Source organism: Gekko japonicus, unplaced genomic scaffold, assembly GCF_001447785.1.
Source record: "Gekko japonicus isolate JY-2015 unplaced genomic scaffold, Gekko_japonicus_V1.1 scaffold4751, whole genome shotgun sequence".
NCBI classification, from domain to species: Eukaryota; Metazoa; Chordata; class Lepidosauria; order Squamata; family Gekkonidae; genus Gekko; species Gekko japonicus.
This window is the reverse complement of record NW_015165979.1, coordinates 39106-57345: the sequence shown is the minus strand read 5'-3', so window position 1 is coordinate 57345 and position 18240 is coordinate 39106. Positions and strand designations below refer to the sequence as shown.

General features: G+C 47.7%; 1 protein-coding gene across 1 annotated transcript; it reads left to right on the top strand.

The window, feature by feature from the left end:
- Positions 1-457: 457 nt before the first annotated feature.
- On the top strand, positions 458-2610 carry LOC107110679 (uncharacterized protein K02A2.6-like; the record flags this gene model as incomplete). Its single annotated transcript, XM_015411480.1, has 2 exons — positions 458-2394; positions 2434-2610. Coding segments are annotated over 2 exons (2114 nt in total), but the record flags the coding sequence as incomplete, so codon positions are not given.
- Between the last annotated feature and the right edge of the window lie 15630 nt (positions 2611-18240).

Below are 18240 nucleotides of genomic sequence, written 5' to 3'. Positions count from 1 at the left end.
CGAGGCGGTCTGCAGGTCCTGCAACAAGCAGGGCCACATCGCCAAGGTCTGCCGCAGCCGCCGCCAGCCACCCAGGAAACCCAGCCACCAGTGGGAACCCATCCACACTGTGGACCTCCATTCGATCGACACAAATGCCGTCGGCCACCAGCCCCAGCCCCAGGTAGGTGACTTGCCCCGTCAGAGCCGAAACAAAGTCCATGTTACGGTCCGGATAGAGGGGTCCCCCTGTAGCATGGAACTTGACACGGGCTCCGAGTTTACCATTATCTCGGAGGAGACGTTGCGGACAGTGTGTCCCAACGGGGGACCCCCTCTGCGCAAACCACACATCAGGCTTCAGGATTTCAATAAGAATCCTGTGGTGGTGCGGGGCTGGGGCACGTTCCTGGTGGAGTTCCAGGACTTCAAGGGTTGTTTGGACATTCTGGTGGTGGGGGGCCGGCTTTCCAGTCTCCTGGGGATGTCGTGGTTTAAGCCGCTGGGCCTGACCATCGGGGGCATCCACCAGCTGCAGCAAGCCGATTTCGCGGACGTTTGCAACGAATTCCCCCGGGTTTTCGATGGGTCCTTAGGCAAGTTCACGGGGGCCCCCATCTCCCTGGACCTGGACCCGGCGGTCCGGCCCATACGGATCAAGGCCAGGTTTCCGCCCTTAACGGTAAGGCCGAAAATCGAGGCGGAACTCGACAAGCTGGTGGCGCAAGGGGTGTTGGAGCCGGTGGCATCGGCACGCTGGGAAACCCCCATTGTCACACCGATCAAACCAAACGGGGACGTCCGGATCTGTGCGGACTATAAGTGCACAATTAACAAAGCACTGCAGGACCACGCGTACCCCGTTCCGGTGGTCAGCCACGTGCTGGCGGCGCTCGCGGGGGCTCGCATATTCGGAAAGCTGGACTTGGCGCAGGCCTATCAGCAGCTGCCGGTGGACGCCGCCACGGCGGAAGCCCAGACGATCGCCACGCACAGAGGGGCTTTCAAGGTCCACCGGCTCCAGTTCGGCGTCTCGGTGGCTCCGGGGATTTTTCAATCTTTCATGGACTCTCTCCTCAAAGGTATCCCCGGGGTACAGCCCTTTCTAGATGACGTCTTGATCACCGCCCCCGACGCCGCGTCGTTTGCCACCCGACTCCGTACCGTTCTCCAACGCTTCGACCAGGCGGGGCTGAAGGTGAAGCGCGAAAAATGCTTGCTCGGCGTGCCCAAAGTGGAGTTTCTAGGGTTCGCGGTCGACGCACAGGGCATTCACCCCACGGCGGAGAAGACCAGAGCGATCTCGAACGCCCCAGCCCCCACATCAAAGACCGAGCTACAGGCCTTCTTAGGCCTCCTGAACTTTTACCACTCTTTTCTTCCCCTCAAAGCTGCAGTAGCCGAACCCCTCCATCGGCTCCTCGACAAGGGCGCGCCGTGGGTCTGGGGGACGGCTCAGCAGGCGCCTTTCCAGGCGGTCAAAGACCTCCTCGTCTCAAATTCGGTACTCGCACACTTCAACGAGGACCTGCCGGTGGTGCTGGCTTGCGACGCCTCTCCATATGGGGTCGGGGCGGTCCTGGGGCACAAACTGCCTGACGGTCGGGAGGTACCTGTGGCCTATTACTCCCGTACCTTGTCTGCGGCGGAGCGCAACTACGCGCAGATTGACAAGGAGGCTCTTGCTATAGTGGCCGGGGTGAAAAAATTTCACCACTACCTCTACGGCCGGCCCTTCACGGTCCCCACGGACCACAAGCCTCTCCTGGGTCTGTTCGCCCCGGACCGCCAGACCCCCCAGATGACTTCGCCCCGAGTGATCCGGTGGTCCGTCTTCCTGGCGGGCTACAACTACAGGCTCCTGCACCGGCCCGGGAAGGCAATGGGCCACGCGGACGCCTTGAGCCGCCTGCCTCTGCCGGAAACGGAGCCTGACCCGGCCCCAGCCCATCACATCGCGCTGCTGGAAACGCTGCCCGACCAGCCGGTTCACGTGAAAGAGGTGGCCCGGCGCACCGAAAAGGACCCTATCCTCTGCCGCGTCCTGGACTGGGTGAGAAGGGGGTGGCCGTTGGCCTCGGCGGGACCCGACTTTGCGGCCTATGCCTCGCGCAAAGACGAACTGTCTGCTCACAAGGGTTGTGTGCTGTGGGGAGGTCGGGTGGTAATCCCTTCCCCACTCCGAGACCGAGTACTTGCAGCATTGCACGAGGCTCACCCAGGAGTGGTGCGGATGAAAGCGCTGGCTCGGAGTTATGTGTGGTGGCCCGGCCTCGATCAGGACATTGAGAGACTGGTGAAACTGTGCCAACCCTGCCAGGCGTTCCGGCCCGCACCGCCCCGAGCGCCCGATCGAGCTTGGGAGTCTTCCCACAAACCTTGGTCCCGGCTACACTTGGACTTTGCGGGGCCGTTCCAGGGACAAATCTTTTTCATTCTAGTGGACGCTTACAGTAAGTGGCTGGAGGTGGTGCCGGTACCGTCTACCTCCTCGAAGGCCGCCATCAGAGCCATGCGCCACATTTTTAGCTCCCACGGCCTTCCAGACACCCTGGTGACCGACAACGGCACAGCATTTACCTCCAGCGAGTTCCAGGACTTCACGAGGTACTGTGGAATCCGACACGTCCGGTCAGCGCCCTTCCACCCGGCAACCAACGGCCAGGCGGAGCGCATGGTGCGCACCACCAAGGAAACACTGCGCAAGTTCGACAGTAAGGACTGGGACTACAAGCTGGCGGTGTTCCTGTTCGGCCAACGCACGACCCCGCACACCGAGACCGGCTGCAGCCCGGCGGAGCTCCTGATGGGTCGTCGCCTAACCTCCCGGCTGGACCGTCTACACCCAGACAGGGCCCCCGAGATGGAACCGACATCGGAATCACACGCAGCCGCCCGAGGGTTCTTCCCGGAAGACCCAGTCTACGCTAAGAACTACGCCCAGGGGCCACCCTGGATCCCTGCGAGAGTGGTCCGGGTGCGAGGCCCGCGCTCCTATGAGGTCTCCTGTGAGGACGGACAACTGCTACACCGCCACATCGACCAACTGCGGCGCCGGGTCCTTCCGAACGACCCCGAGGACCTGGAGCCCCAGGAGCACAACGAAACTTCAGGCCACGCACCCGAACCGCAGAACCCGGCCTCGGCCCCGGTCACTCTGGAGCCCCCGGCGTTGCCCCCGCAGGAAACACCGCCGTCGGAAACGCCACAGCAAACCGCCCCGCCACGGCCACAAGGAGCAGCCCCGAACAGCACCCCGGACCTCCGCCGCTCTACAAGGCCCAGGAAGGCCCCCGCGTATCTACAGGACTTTGTATGTGGGTAGTTTGGACTATGGGGGGAGGGGTGTAATGTACTGTCGCCATTACCACGTGTAGTGCATTCAGCCTGACATGCCCGGACTTGTCCGGGCTGACCAGGCAATATTCCTCAGTAGCTTCAGTCGAAAGACAAAGGATCCATAGGATCCTAGCCGGCCCAATCAAAGGGCCAGCTTCCCAGCCGGGAGACCAATGGTCGCCCGGTTACTGTAAATAGCCTATCGGGAGTAGGGGGTGTGTTTAGGTGTGCTTGGTGGCGGGTTTTCTGAACGCATATAAACCGGCCTGCGAGCTGGTTTCTTTGTCTTGTTCCTGAACTAATAAAGTACTCTTGCTGAATCACTCTTGCTGAATCACTCCACGTTCTGAGTACTTTTCACTAACCAGATGAGTTTAGCTGCATTTATGTACCTTGAGCACACTGCTAATTAAATATCCTTTCAATAACACTGTGTTTTTGGATTTTTATCTCACTATAGGTTTTAACTGTTTTAACCCATTAGAGGTGTTAACTAACACCCACTGGAGTTAAAATAACTAGTGATTTGTCTCTATATTTTTCTTGATTAGAGTTCAGTTTTACATAATTGCATTTCACTCTGTACTTCCTGCAGTTTCCTGGCCCTCTGACCCTGTGCTTTTCATACCTCCTACATAAAATGTCTGCGTAGTGAGTTCCATTGCATCTGAAGATGCCTCAAGTCCACAAAAGCTTACATTAGAATAAAATACTGTTAGTCTTTAAGGAAACATTTAACTTCTTGGTTTTTTGTTTGTTTTTGTTCAGTTTTGGGGAATGCTGGGCCTCCTGACTTCTTTGTAATCATTAGTTCCTTCTCCTGTAGTTGCCAGGTCCGGGGTGGGAAATTCCTGGAGATTTGGTGGTGAAGCCTGGGGAGGGTGGGGTTTCGGGAGGGGAGTGACCTCAGTGGGCAATAATCCCTTAAAGTCCACTCTCCAAAGTAGCCATTTTCTCTTGGGGAACAGATCTCTGTTGTCTGGAGATCTATGGTAATTCCAGGAGATCTCCAGTCCCCCTAGTTTGAGAAATACCTGGAGATTTTGGGGTGGGGCCAGGAGAGGGCAGCATTTGGGGAGGGATTTCAGCATGGTATGGTACATAAAGTCCACCTTTCAAGGCAGCCATTTTCTCCAGGGAACTGACCTCTGTAGTCTGGAGATCAGTTGTGAAAGCAGATCTCCAGGCCTGCTTGGAGGTTGGCAACCTTCACCATAAACCCTAGTAATTATCTGTGTGTGGATGTGTCTCTCTGTGTGAGCTAAATACAACATTTTGTGAATTTGATGCATTGGGCTCTCACTAGGGTTGCCAGGTCCCTCCTGGCAACCAGCAGGGGATGGGAGGGACTTACTGTGAGCAATATGGAGGCCCATCAGATATACAGTGACATATCCACATCACTGTTCATGTGACCCAGAAGTGACATAATCACATCTGGGACATAGGGGTGATGCTCTGGTATTTGGGCAAAAACTCTATGGTAAATTTGGTAAATTCTACCATAGTTTTGCCCAAATACCAGAGTGTCACCCTGCTGTCCTGGATGTGATGATGTCACTTCTGGGTCACATGGGCAGTGAGATAGACATGTCGCTGCACATTGGATGGACCTCCCTCTTTTTCAGGGTAAGTTTCCCCACCAGTCAGCTGATTGGCAAGAAGGAGGTGGGGCCTGGCAGGAGGGGACCCCCACCTCTACCGGGTGTGGGTGTGGCAATCCTAGCACTCACTCTCAAAAACTCATATGACAATAAATTTGTTGGTCTCTTGGGTGCCACAAGATTGTTGTTTTGGCTGCCACAGGTTAACTCTGAAAATTGTAGATATTAGTGGGGAACCCACAATAAAATGTTCCAGATTTTTTTAAAGGTTTTCCAAAGATGACTACAAAGGTGAACAGTCCCAGGTTTGCAGCCATCCTTATGAAATCTAAAAATGACTTGTTTCCCCCTTTCCAGGCATCTTCGGGGGTCTGAATTTGTGGTAGCTGGGGCAAGAAAACTCTCACAGCACTGAAGGGGAAACTGCCAGCCATTCTTAGGGCTCTAAAAGGCTGCCTGTGAGGACTACCACAGCAGGCATGCTCTCTCTCCTTGACAATGAGGGCAAAAGGAATGCTTGGAAGGGCTCATTGGGTCTTCTCATGACTCCACCCTCTCCTCTTGGAACCCACTCACCAAGGTCTGGCCTTATCCTCACAACATGATAAAGAGTGGCTGACCCGGGTCACCTTCGTAGCATGTCATCTGACTAGGGATTTAATGCTATGTTTTGCTGCCCTAACACAGCAACAATTCTCTGTGTAGCTCTCTTTTCCATTGCAAATGTATTTGCAATCAGAATAATTAAAAAGAAAAAGGTAACACAGACACAGACAAAGGGATCTAAATCCTGTCCATTGCTATGTCTCATTCATTAGGCTCAATAAAGTCCTTTTTCTCTCAGTCTGGCTCTGATATTAAAATGAAGGTTAGTGGGGGTGGGGGGTGGAGAGGGACGGAGTTTGCACTGCAGCCTCCATTTATGTTGAGGATTCTGGGAAAGGAAGAAAAACTCACAAGACAGTTTTGTCACACCTACCAGTGCTGCCCCCTCTGCAAGCCAGAATACTGATTATCTAGAAATGGGAATGCTTTCTGTGAACTGTCTGACATTTGGGAAGCAGGTGAATCCTTTGGGTCAGGGGGATACAATCCCTGAGAACTGAATGGGAGGGGGTAAAAATATTTCCCAATGGAAACCAATGGAAACAAAACAAACATAAACCTGGGTTTAATAACCAAGGGAAAAAATTTAAGTGAAAGTAAACCAAAAATGAACTGAATTTTTTTTATGTGTACATCCCCATGAGTGACCAGCCCAACTGAATTATTTTCCTCCTTAATGAATTCCTATGAGATATTAAAAGTTAGAAAATAACCCTAATGCTCCGGAAAGAGAGAATTTCTTCATAACTCAGCCTTGAATGAAGCCTTTATATCACTTGGAGACCCTCCCTGCAGTGTTGCACATTCCTCAGAGCAGCTGGCTACTCCTGTCTGTCCCAAATCAATTCCTGAGCAAATCCAGGCAATCCATGTACATGTGGCCCTCTATGTGGATCCATGGCCACATGGAAACATTTTGAGGTAATCTCTACATCATTGTTATAATATATCAACTCTTGTGAGGTTGTCTTGTGGGACAAGATCGAAAGCCTTATGGAAGTTTGGGCATATTATGCCTATGGCCTTCTCGTTGTTTTGGATAACTTCATCAAGGAGAAGGATTCTTCTGTAGTGGTTTAGTCTTTATTCATCCACTAATGCTACAGCTGATAAAACTGATGGACAGCAATGAGAGCTCCAGCTGCTCCCCCCACCTATCCCATCCCTGCTCCTTTTCACCTGTGCTATCCTGGGTCATCCTTGATGCAGCTACCATTGCAAATAAATTTAAATAACAGATGAAGACGAAGTAGAAGAAGAGAAGAGATTGATTTTATACCCCACCCTTCACTATCTGAAGGAGTCTCAGAGTAGCTTGCAATCCCTTTCCCTTTCCCTTCCCCTCCCCACAACAGACACCTTGTGAGGTAGGTGGGGCTGAGAGAGAGCTCTGAGAGAACTCCTCGTGAGAGAACAGCTCTGAAAGAACTTGTAACCGACCCAAGGACACCAGCAGCTGCATGTGAAGGAATGGGGAATCAAACCTGGTCCTCCCAGATTAGAGTCTGTGCTCTTAAACCACTAACCAAACTGGTGTAGTAGTTGCTATTTTCTCTTCTCTGGGCAGCTCTTTACATAAGAAGGGATCCCCATAGGGGTCCCCTCCAGCCCTTAGGTGAGATTGTGTGCTGCCAAAACACCTGTAGTGAAGCTGGCATTAGTTTTGTGGTTTACATGGAAGATATCTAGATCCTCTCCAGAGCTCCAATGAACAGGTGACTCCCACTGTGCTTGCTCACTGAGGAGACAGTTAAATACCACAAGCTTTTAAAACAATTCAATAGAAAAAAAATTGAAATGGCCCTTGCAGATTTGTTCTCTTATTGGATTCCTCTGGCTCTTCTGCTGACACGTCAGAGTGCAGTGTACCCAGGGGTGCCTCAGACTTTTATGTACTGGGACTGGAACATTCCAGGACTGTTTCTACCAAAGACTGGCTGAGCTTGGAGTTCTAGAACAATAGCTCACCAGGACTCTGGAGGTGGCCAGAATTAATGGTTCTGACAATGGGGCTATCGTTGGTAGTTCTTTGGAAAGTGGGTGTTGTTTGCATGCTATTTAAACAGGGCCATTGCCATGGGTCTTTGTCTTGTCTTGCTGAATCACTAATAAAGCAGAGCTGATCACTAGGCTTGGGGGTCAGACCATCCATGGAACCCAGTATTTTAACACAGACGCAGCAGTGTATGTCATGTGGGAGCCTCTTTTGATTCTGCTCATACCCCTTCTCTCTTCACAGTGAGGTCTAGGCGATGTGGCTTCCCATCTGCTGAAAGATTAATGTGTAAAAGACTGTCTTGGGGCAAAGGGCTGGACTTGATGCCCTTTGAGCTCTTTGCAGACCATAATCCTATAGTTTGAACAAACAAAGCCTCACCATGTGGTGCTGCCAGGTTTCGCGAGGCATTTTCTTGGGCAGACTGGCTAATTTTCCTGTTCTCTCAGTCTCCTCCAGAACTGATTGACTAATGAGTGTGGCAGCAGGTCACCACCCCTGGTGAGATCTGCCAGCAAGCCAACCATAACCCCAGCAGATGCTTGCATTTATAGGCCAAATGAGAACTCTACAAACCAACCCAATACCGGCAACACAGATGTGGAACCAGGCCACTTGACATCAGGAACACAAAATACAATGCTGTCCAGCAATGCAGGGACTTCCAGTAGAGCAGAAGGTCTGAGAGACTAATTAGCCTACTGAGCCAACGCACGGTTCCACACTCCATCATTCTGATGCTGCAGAGCTCTTTAACAGAACCCTGCATGATTGGAATCAGAAGAGCCTCCCTGCTTGGTATGCACCTCTGTGTCTGGCAGGCACCTGAATTCAGCTGGATTGAGGGGGCTGAAAGCCAGCTTTTGTTTCCACAGTTGCTGCAGTCGAAATACTTGACAGAGAACATTAGTGTAGAAAAGGACAATTTCTAGGACCCTGTAGCATTCTCATCAAATCCTACTGGTGTTTGTTTAATAACAACCCTTATTTTTAGCAAGCAATGAATTTATTTATTTATTTATTTATTTATTATATTTATACCCCGCCCATCCCGCGAGTGGGCTCAGGGCGGCTGTAGAACCCAAAGAGACTAAATGTAGACCATGCAGAAAGAATCTGTAGTTCGGCTCCGGTCACACGGGCCGGAAAATGTGGGGTGGAAGCGTGGCTGTTTGCCCCGGAACAAACTAACATGCAGCTGCGCGATCAGACGTCCCTCAAGGTCCCATCGAGGTCCCGTGGTTATGGGGGAGGTGCCGATCACACGATGCGGCAAAGAAGCAGCGCGGCGCAGCAAACGGGGCTGTGTTTTGTTTTTAAACTGAAGTGTGCACATGCGCCGTTGGGTGCTTGTGCGCATCCCATGGAGACTAGGGAAAAAAACCCCTTTTTGCATGTCGTACCCCACCCCCACCCACAAACCCCCTGCCTGCTCCATGGCCTTTCCCTTGAGTCCCTGCATTGTTGTCACGCCCCCCCTCACCCCTGGCACTCATGCCTTGGCCAGGAGGTGATGCCGGCGTTGCTCATTCCAGGAAGGTGCGGGGGGGCTGGCTGGGGCGAAGCTTTCTATCCCCCTCCCCACAATGACTCGTCTGCTCTTCTTTCCTCTTCATCTGAATTGCGCTAGAAGAGAACGGCACTGCTGGGAAGGGAACCCCGGGGTGGGGTGGACGCACCTTTTTGTGATGGGACATGGGCGGGTGCCGGATGCCACCGGAAATGTGATCAGACGCCCGCCCTTGCCCCGCGCTTACCGGAAACTAGTACCTCGGAGGTACTAGTTTTTAACTGCACATCTTCGGAGGGAAGCCTCGGGTTCGCCATGGGAGCTCTACGCTTCCCAGATGTTGCTGTGTGATCACACCCGGTAAATCCGCCTATCATCCGTCTCAGTAGTGTGGCTACTGCTCCGTGTGACCGCAGCCTTCATAGGTCAAACCATCTAACAGCACAGTCCTGAATGGAATTATGCCCTCCTTAGTCCATTGACTTCAATGGACTTAGAAGGCTGTAACTCTGTTTAGGATTGCACTGCTAATGACAGTGAAATCACGCTGTGTTTCCTGTTTGTGTCAGGCTGCCCTGTTGAGCTGAGGGGAAAAGGGCCTCAGCTCCCAGCATTCATGTTTGTTATTCCTGTCTGTCCCAAATCAATCCCTGACCTGGATCACAATGACCAGCGTGGTCAATGTGTGTAACGTTTGCAGTTTTCTCATACCCACACCACCACCACCCATAATTGATTTCAAGGAGTCCTTTTTAAAGCAACAGACAATTAATTAATTCAGTTGAATAGCTATGATCACCATGAAGTCTTTTGCTATTAATATGGATGACGTGTTTCTCCAGAGAAAATGTCACTGTCACTGGAAAGATTAGTAACAGCCTGGAAAATGAAATGCTATACTAGAAGAAGGAAGTTCCTTTCTCTGTTACAACAGTATCAGTCAGAAATGTTTCCACTGGTGGCTGGTAGTTATCAATATGGACTAAAATGAAAACAGAGTTTTGACCCCTAAAGGCCAGGGTGATTTTCCCCCTTAGGTGTAAACATTTCCTAACAAGGAGATTGATTTTTTTCTGAGTTCCACGGTTTTTGGCACACAGATGTTACTATGAATCCACAAGGGTTAAGCTGACACTAAATATTATAAACATACAAAATTTATTCAGGTGTACACATTTTTTAAAAAACTTAGACTCATTAAAAATATTCACATTCAGACATGAATTTTTTTTCAACATACATACAAGTAAAAATTACCTTATATATTTATATGTATATTATTTTTGTATATGATATATTATTTTTCAATTAGTAGTAATGTATGTACATGGGAAGTAGTAATTAGTAGTAATTTTTCAATTAGTAGTAATGTAAGTACATGGACCTAAAGAGCCTCTTGCTCAGGGTAAAAGAGGAGAGCGCAAAAGTGGGCTTGAAGCTCAATATCAAAAAAACTAAGATCATGGCATCCGGCCCCATCACTCCTTGGCAAATAGAAGGGGAAGTCGTGGAAGTAGTGACAGACTTCACATTCCTGGGATCCCAGATCACCGCAGACTGTGACTGCAGCCATGAAATTAAAAGACGCCTGCTCCTTGGGAGGAAAGCGATGGCGAACCTAAACAGCATGATAAAAAGTAGAGACATCACCCTGCCAACAAAAGTCCGCATGGTCAAAGCAATGGTATTCCCAGTAGTCATGTATGGCTGCGAGAGTTGGACTATAAGGAAGGCCGAGCCCCGAAGAATAGATTCTTTTGAACTATGGAGCTGGAGAAGACTCTTGAGAGTCCCTTGGACTGCAAAAAGATCAAATCAGTCAATCCTAAAAGAAATCAACCCTGACTGTTCCCTGGAAGGCCAGATAATGAAACTGAAGCTCAAATACTTTTGCCACCAAATGAGAAGGGAGCACTCACTGGAGAAGACCCTGATGCTGGGAAAGATTGAAGGTCAAAGAAGACGGGGACGGCAAAGGATGAGATGGTTAGACAGTGTCATAGATGCGACGAACATGAAATTGAGCCAACTTCAGAGGACGGCGGAAGACAGGAGGGCCTGGCGGGAGATGATCCATGGGGTCACAAAGAGTCGGACTCGACTGTGCGACTGAACAACAACAACAACAAAGTACATGGGAAACTATAATGAATTTTTCTTTGTTTCCCTTTCCCCACTTTTTCTTTCTGTAATCAATATTTAGGATACAACATCTGGCCTTATATTGCATATGTACTTAACATCTGATGTTAAAAAAACTTTTTTTAATGTATGTCAAATTTGTATTTTGGATTGTGACCACTGAGGAAGGCCCTTTGGGGCCGAAACGCGTTTGGTTCAGTTGCACAGCACTAACCCATCTATGTATGTATGTTGAAAAAATGTTCATGTCTGAATGTGAATATTTTTAATGAGTCTAAGTTTTTGAAAACTGTGTACACATGAATAAATTTTGTATGTTTTTAATAGTTAGTGTCAGCTTAACCCTTGTGGATTCATAGCAGCTTTTTGGGTTGAGTTTTCTTTCTCCCCCCCCTTTTCCCTTCCCCCCCTTTTTTTGTTCGGCACAGATGTTACTAACACATTAGGAAACAAAAGATAATATTAAATAGTATGGATTTATACTGAGTGTACATAATTTGGAACATATGTAGTCAAGTTAGGTACGCATATACCTATGCATTCAATTACGTGCATGTAATTATAAGTGGTGAGTGAAGGCGGCATGGTGTAGCACAATCTCATCAGGTCTTGGAAGCTAAGCAGGGTCAGTACTTGGAAGGGAGACCACCAGGGAAGACTCTGCTGAGGAAGGCTATGGCAAACCCAGCTTCTCCTTGAAAGCCCCTTGCTGGGTTAACCAGAAGTCACCTGTAGCTTGACAGCACTTTACACACACAATTATAAGTTATTGCTTGTACAAAATATATAGCATGCAAACAGATCCTATGAAGTACACTGATGGGGATGTTCTTTTATATCCAAGTACAGGGATAGATAGTTCCAGCTCCTGCCAACCTAGCAGTTCGAAAGCAAGAAATTGCAAGTAGATAAATAGGTACCACTTCAGTGGGAAGGAAACAGTGTTCCGTGCGCCTTAGTGTTTAGTCATGCCGGCCACATGACCACGGAAACGTCTTCGGACAGCGCTGGCTCTTCGGCTTTGAAATGGAGATGAGCACCGCAACCCTAGAGTCGGACTCGACTGGCTTTCGAGCAAGGGAACCTTTACCTTTACCTTTTACAGGGATAGATAGCCATTCAAAGCTGATGGCACAGAGATACTTGTCTACCCACCAGTCATGCACACACAAGAACATAAGACGAGCCTTGCAGGATTAGACCAGTGGGCCAACTGTCTCACACAGTGGCCAACCAATTATTCTGGAGAGCTAACGACAGGGCATAGTGGCTGAGGCCTTTCCCCAGTGTTATGTCATAGTCCTGCTATTCAGGTTTACTGCTTCTGAATGTGGAGGTTCCTTATAGTCACCATAGCTAGTGGCCAGTGATGGATCTATCATCCATGTATTTATCTAATTCCATTTTAAAGCTGTCTATGCCTGTGGCCTTCACTACATCCTTTGACAGTAAATTCCACATTTTAGTCACTCCTTGAGGAAAGAAGTAGCTCCTTTTGTCTGTCCTGAATTTACAGTCCATCAACTTCACTGGATGTCCTTGAGTTCTAGAATTCTGGGAGAGGAAGAATAATTTCTCTCTATCCACTCTCTCTGTTCCAAGCATAATTTTAAAAACTCCAATCTTGTCCTTTCTCATCCTTTTTCTAAACTGAAAAGTTCCAGTCTCTTATCCTTTCCCCACAGGAAAGGTGCTTCAGCCCTATTCAGTCTCTCCTTACCTTACCGGTCACATGGGCCGGATATCGCGGGGGGAGGTGTGGCTAATTGCCCCGGAGGAAACTAACGCGCGGCTGTCCGAGCACACGTCCCGGTCGAGGTCCCGTGGTTCGGGGGAAATGCCGATCAGACGGGTATCCTGCAGAAGCCGTGCCATGCAATCGCACTAGCAATCGCTCTTTGTGCGCATGCGCTGTTGAGCGCTGTTGTGCAACCTGCGGAGATGAACAGCGGCGGGCGCCGGATGCCAAGTAAGTCCACCGGGAACGCGATCAGATGCCCGCCCTTGGCCCATGGTTTCAGGAAACTAGTACCTCATAGGTACTAGTTTTTAACTCCGCACCTTCGGCGGGGAGCCATGGGTTCGCCACAGGAGCACTGCGCTTCCCAGATGTTGGGGTGAGATCACGCCCGGAAAATCCGCGGCACTCCCGTGCCTCTCCCGTGGCAATTTTGCCGTGTGACCAGGGCCAGGCAAAGGCATCCTGCAATCAATTGACAGGGGCCAAACCAGCCTACTCTGCCCCCTTGTCAGAAATCTACAAGAGTGGTATGGCTACAAGGACCTACAACAACCAAAGAGCCAATTGGGGGGGCAACAGATTCAATATGGATCATTATTTTCATAGCAGAACACTGCCTCTTTCCTTCTATAACTTCTACTGAAACTGGATAAGAAGAGAAACATCTATTTTATGTTAGTTTTGTTCCCAGCCACTAATGTTTTAAAATGTTAGACTGTCCCTTAGTGGCAGCTTACACTATTGAAAACTTTTCAGGAAAACTTCAGCAAAGTTTACCTCTCTGAAGAATGTCATGTTTGATTGAACTGGCTAGCCTTATGGAGAATAAAATGCATAAACGCTGCTTTCCTGAAAACAGAGAGGCTTTTAAAAGGCAAGAGGATGTTTTGCAGAATGTATACAACGTTAATTTCAGATACTCAGTGACCTGATCCTATGAACCACTAAACAGGCAAATAAGTGTGTAGAAATAGGCCCAATGGTTGCAGCCACACCTGTGTTTTGCCACAGCAAGATGTGTTACCACAACCCAACTGAGGCCCATTCTGCATCTAGCATTCGCTCCGTTGTTTTACCAAACCCACACTGGAACAGAAAAAGATGTGGCTCACAACCACATTCAAATACCCTGAGCCAACACTGTACTGACTTCAGAGTCACCCCTGAATGGCCATAAATCTATGTGGACAGTACCATAAAACTGAGAGATCAAAGGAAGTGCAATTGGCATGCAGTCTGGATGCTGCCATAAAATCCGACAATCAATCAAAGTGAAAGTGGCATGCAATGTAGAGGGGAATTTCTGTTCCAATGTGGGTTTGGTAAAACAGTGGAGCAAATGCTAGATGTAGAATGGATTAGCTAGGGGACTTCCATTGGTCCCAGTTTTGCACCTGAATCAGAATGTCATTGGTGCTTGGGAACTCATTAAAAAAATCTGGAGATGGAGATTCAAGTCAAGAACATAAATCACTGGATCCTGCCACATCACAGGTCCGCTAAATCGGGGAAGGGGTGTATACATTTTTGGGGGGGATATATATCCAGCAGTGGTGACACTCCCAGATTCAGCCAGCACACTTAATGTGGTTTGCCAAGTTGTTAATTGGTCTAGAAATGGGTGCATTGTAGGTGTGATTCAGAGACAGAGCTGGAGTGGACATAACTATGTGCCATCTTATCAATTGACTCACAGCAGATGTGTTGGTGCATCTCTGCTCACCTGGAATATTGCAGTATGCACTTGAAAGGAGATAGAAATTGATGAACGCTTTAGCAGAACCAATTGCTGTCAAATAGAATACTGCTGTGGCTGTCCCAGCACAAACCCTTTTCTCCTATGTAGATCCATAGGGTCTAGATGCCTGCCTACTAAGAGCTGCCTGCAACTGACAGAAACAAACAGAAATGCTTTAAAGCCAGCTGAGTCCCATCACTGTCAATGGGGGGGAAACAGGTCTAACTACAAGGTGGCTGGTTTAAATTTTTTCTTCACAATTATTGGGAGGGGGCTTAGAGTCTGTGGTTGTATTTCTCTCATGAAAAAGCATGTAGAATTAAACAGGAAGGAAAATAAAATATAGAATAAAATTTCAGCTGAATAGAGTATTGTCAAGAAACTGGCTCACCTTCTGAGATATCCTTTAGATTTGTAGAACACACAGAGAGAACCTGACATGTTGAAATAGCCAGGCTTGCTTAATATAGCATGTAAGGACTCTCCATAACGTGTATGAAGGATAACACAAGGTAATCATGCATTAAATACACATGCACACACTCACTCACTCACACACACATACACATGCAACAAAGTTTTTATCCAGGACCTGTAAAAATCACAAGCAGAAGTCTAAAACAGTTCTCCATATGTCAGTGTGAAGCATCCAAAAAAAGCCTCCCCCCAAAAAACCTTTGTGTCCAAATCTTAAAGTGTATATAAACCAAAGGATTACTAATAGAAGCAACAATAATTCTGAACAAAAATAGATAACGTGCATGCAAGCTTAGAACATATTAGAGGCATCTTTTGTGTTAACATTCATAGTCCCATGTTTTCAACGACAAGAGAATTCTACAGTTACATTCTGTGGAGGTTTCAGGAGGTAGTTTGCCAAATGGAAAAACACTTGGAGGTTTGGAAAAATCTCGCACATAAATTACCAAAGGCATGAAGCAGTCTGAAAGATGGATGAAATCAAAAGCCAAGAAAAAGCAGCATGTGGTGCCAAAGAAGAAGGTGGGCTGGAGAGAGAGAGAGAGAGAGAGAGCAGGTGGAGCGGAAGAAAAAGAAGAGAGGGGGAGAGAGAGAGAGAGAGAGAGAGAGAGAGAGAGAGAGAGAGAGAGGTAATGATTTTTTTAATGATTCGCCTGCAAAATGGAGAATAAGCTCCTCCAGCATGTCATCTTCTTCTCATAAAAGCAGCTTGCTTTGGTGATGAGAAATACTCTCAAAGTGTTCGGACCAAGCGGCTATTTGTCATCCCTTCAGCATGGAGCTCTCCATTGATTATGCTAAGAGCTGCTCACTCATTAAAGATACAGAAAGTTCATTGTCTCACTATGGCAAAGGTTTGCCACACTTGTTAATTCCCTGATTTATGATGTCATTTGGGGGAACGGAAAGCACATATGTCTTTCTCTCATTTTTTTATTCAAAGGAGGGGGGCAGATTAGGAAGTTTGTGATAAAGAAAAGCCAGGCTCCTGGCTGACATCTAATCTTTCATTTGGCTTTAAGCAAACCGGCTTCTGCAAGGCTGGCCCATCAACAGGACCTGGCTCAAGTTTCACTACTAAATCTGAGTCAACAATCTCTAATCTGGACACTGAGCTCAGGATCCAGGCTCAAATTGCAGTTGGAGGCAGACAACAGGGAAGAGGGGGCTGGAAGGGGGTAAAGGGAGGAGAAAGACACCCTTTGTTCCCCACAGGATCATCCACACAGGACCAAGGCAAGGGGTGTGTGTCATTTTCCTGTCATCGGCTAGATAAAGGTTTACACCTCTCTGGTCCCAAAACTGCCCATCTAACACTTACCTTAAGTACAGTGAGATATATGCAAGTTTGTAGTACAGTTCAGATTCTGAGTTCTTTTCATCTTTCTGACAGATGATACCATGACATAAGCTGCTTGCAGTGAAGTTGCTATGCAGATATACAATTTCTGGAAAGTTACACCAGGAAAGAGAACCCCTGCCGATGGATTAGCATTTCACAAAGAGAGGCAGGATAAAATGGACAGCAGTTAGGTTAAAAAGCTTAAAAAAAAAAGTGAATTAAACCTTCATGAAAACAATCCCTCCTCTTTTTTCTTTCTTTCTTTCTAAAAAGAGATCAATAAGTAGAAAAGTATCTGGTTGCTTTCCTAATCTTTAAGACTGGCCCAGTCTAACTATTGTATATAATGCATGTCCTGTGTGTTTAACACAGTAACAAAGTAGGGGTAAGACTGCATTGTATCAATTTCTTAATGTCATTTGCTGCCTTGCAAATATTTTGTTTTTGAAAAAGCAAGAAGAGAAGTTTCAAGAAATCCAATGTCTGGGGCACAGAGCCAAAAATATGCCAGCACTTTCCTGCCTTCTTAACACCTCAGGTCAAGCATCTGAACAAAAGCACTGCTACAGAAGGTCTTCGGGTCCTGCTCTGCCATTCCCTAACACAGGAAATGGTTCTTTAAAAAGAAATCATGGAATTTTCTTACAATAAAATATACATTTTAACAACATTCACAACCCCCAAATGTAGCTGTTTCAAATGACCTAATCCTCTGATTTCCCACCCACTCCCCAAAGCTTTTAAGTACCCATGAGTAAAATGCAAAACTATGCTGGAATGCAAATTTTGGTTATTTTCTACTAATGCATGGCTAGGCGGTATGATTTTATGCCACAAACAAAACTCATGAGCCAAACATTCTTCAGAGGGACAAATAAATCCCTGTTTCTTGCCCTATTTACATGTACAGTGTCTGATATGGCAAACCATCAGTGGTTTTCATATTAGCTCCTGCCTGGAAGTCCTTGCTGTTTAACAGTTTTGTGACCTATGAAGGGGCCCTGCATTCCATTAAAATAAGTTAGTTCTTCATAAAGGAAGAAAATTTGTATAGGGCTTCAATATGAAGTTTTAGATATACGTCAGCAGGACCTTACACAGTTCATTTTAGTACTGGGACATGATGATAACAAAAGAGGAGAAAATCTAAAATGGTGAGAAACATTTCTAAATTCAAGATTTATCAATGAGACTCTGTATCAGGTTCTATCCTGGAGGTTTTTTGTCATCTTCTGAGCATGGAACAGCAGTCACTGGGGTGTGGAGGGGAAGGTATTTGAGAATTCCCTGCATTGTGCAGGGGGTTGGACTAGATGACTTTGGAGATCCCTTCCAATTCTATGATTTTGTGATTCTATGGGTGGAAGCAAGGATTTTTGCCCCAATGCTCAGACCTCACTGCCCTGTGATGTCTCCTTTGTTTAGTTTCTTTTGGAGGCAAGTTAAGCCCCAAACTACATGTTACACTTAATACGTGAGCACCACGGGGACTGGGAGCCATTGAGCAGCTGTATATTTCTGTCAGCTAGCTGCCATTGTATCTGGTGTTACCTGCTTAACATGTCTTGTGCTCTCCCCCCCCTTGTTCCTGTAGCTTCATTATGCTTCTCTGTACTTTGCGGAACTGGCCAAGGTCATGCAGCTGGTGGTGGGAGTCGGTGCTTCGCTCAGCTTGTTATGGGTATCTACCCTGTGAATTGAACCTGTGTTGATTGTACTGAACTGTTACGTTCCCATGAAATGGGCACGTGTTTCCAAGTTCT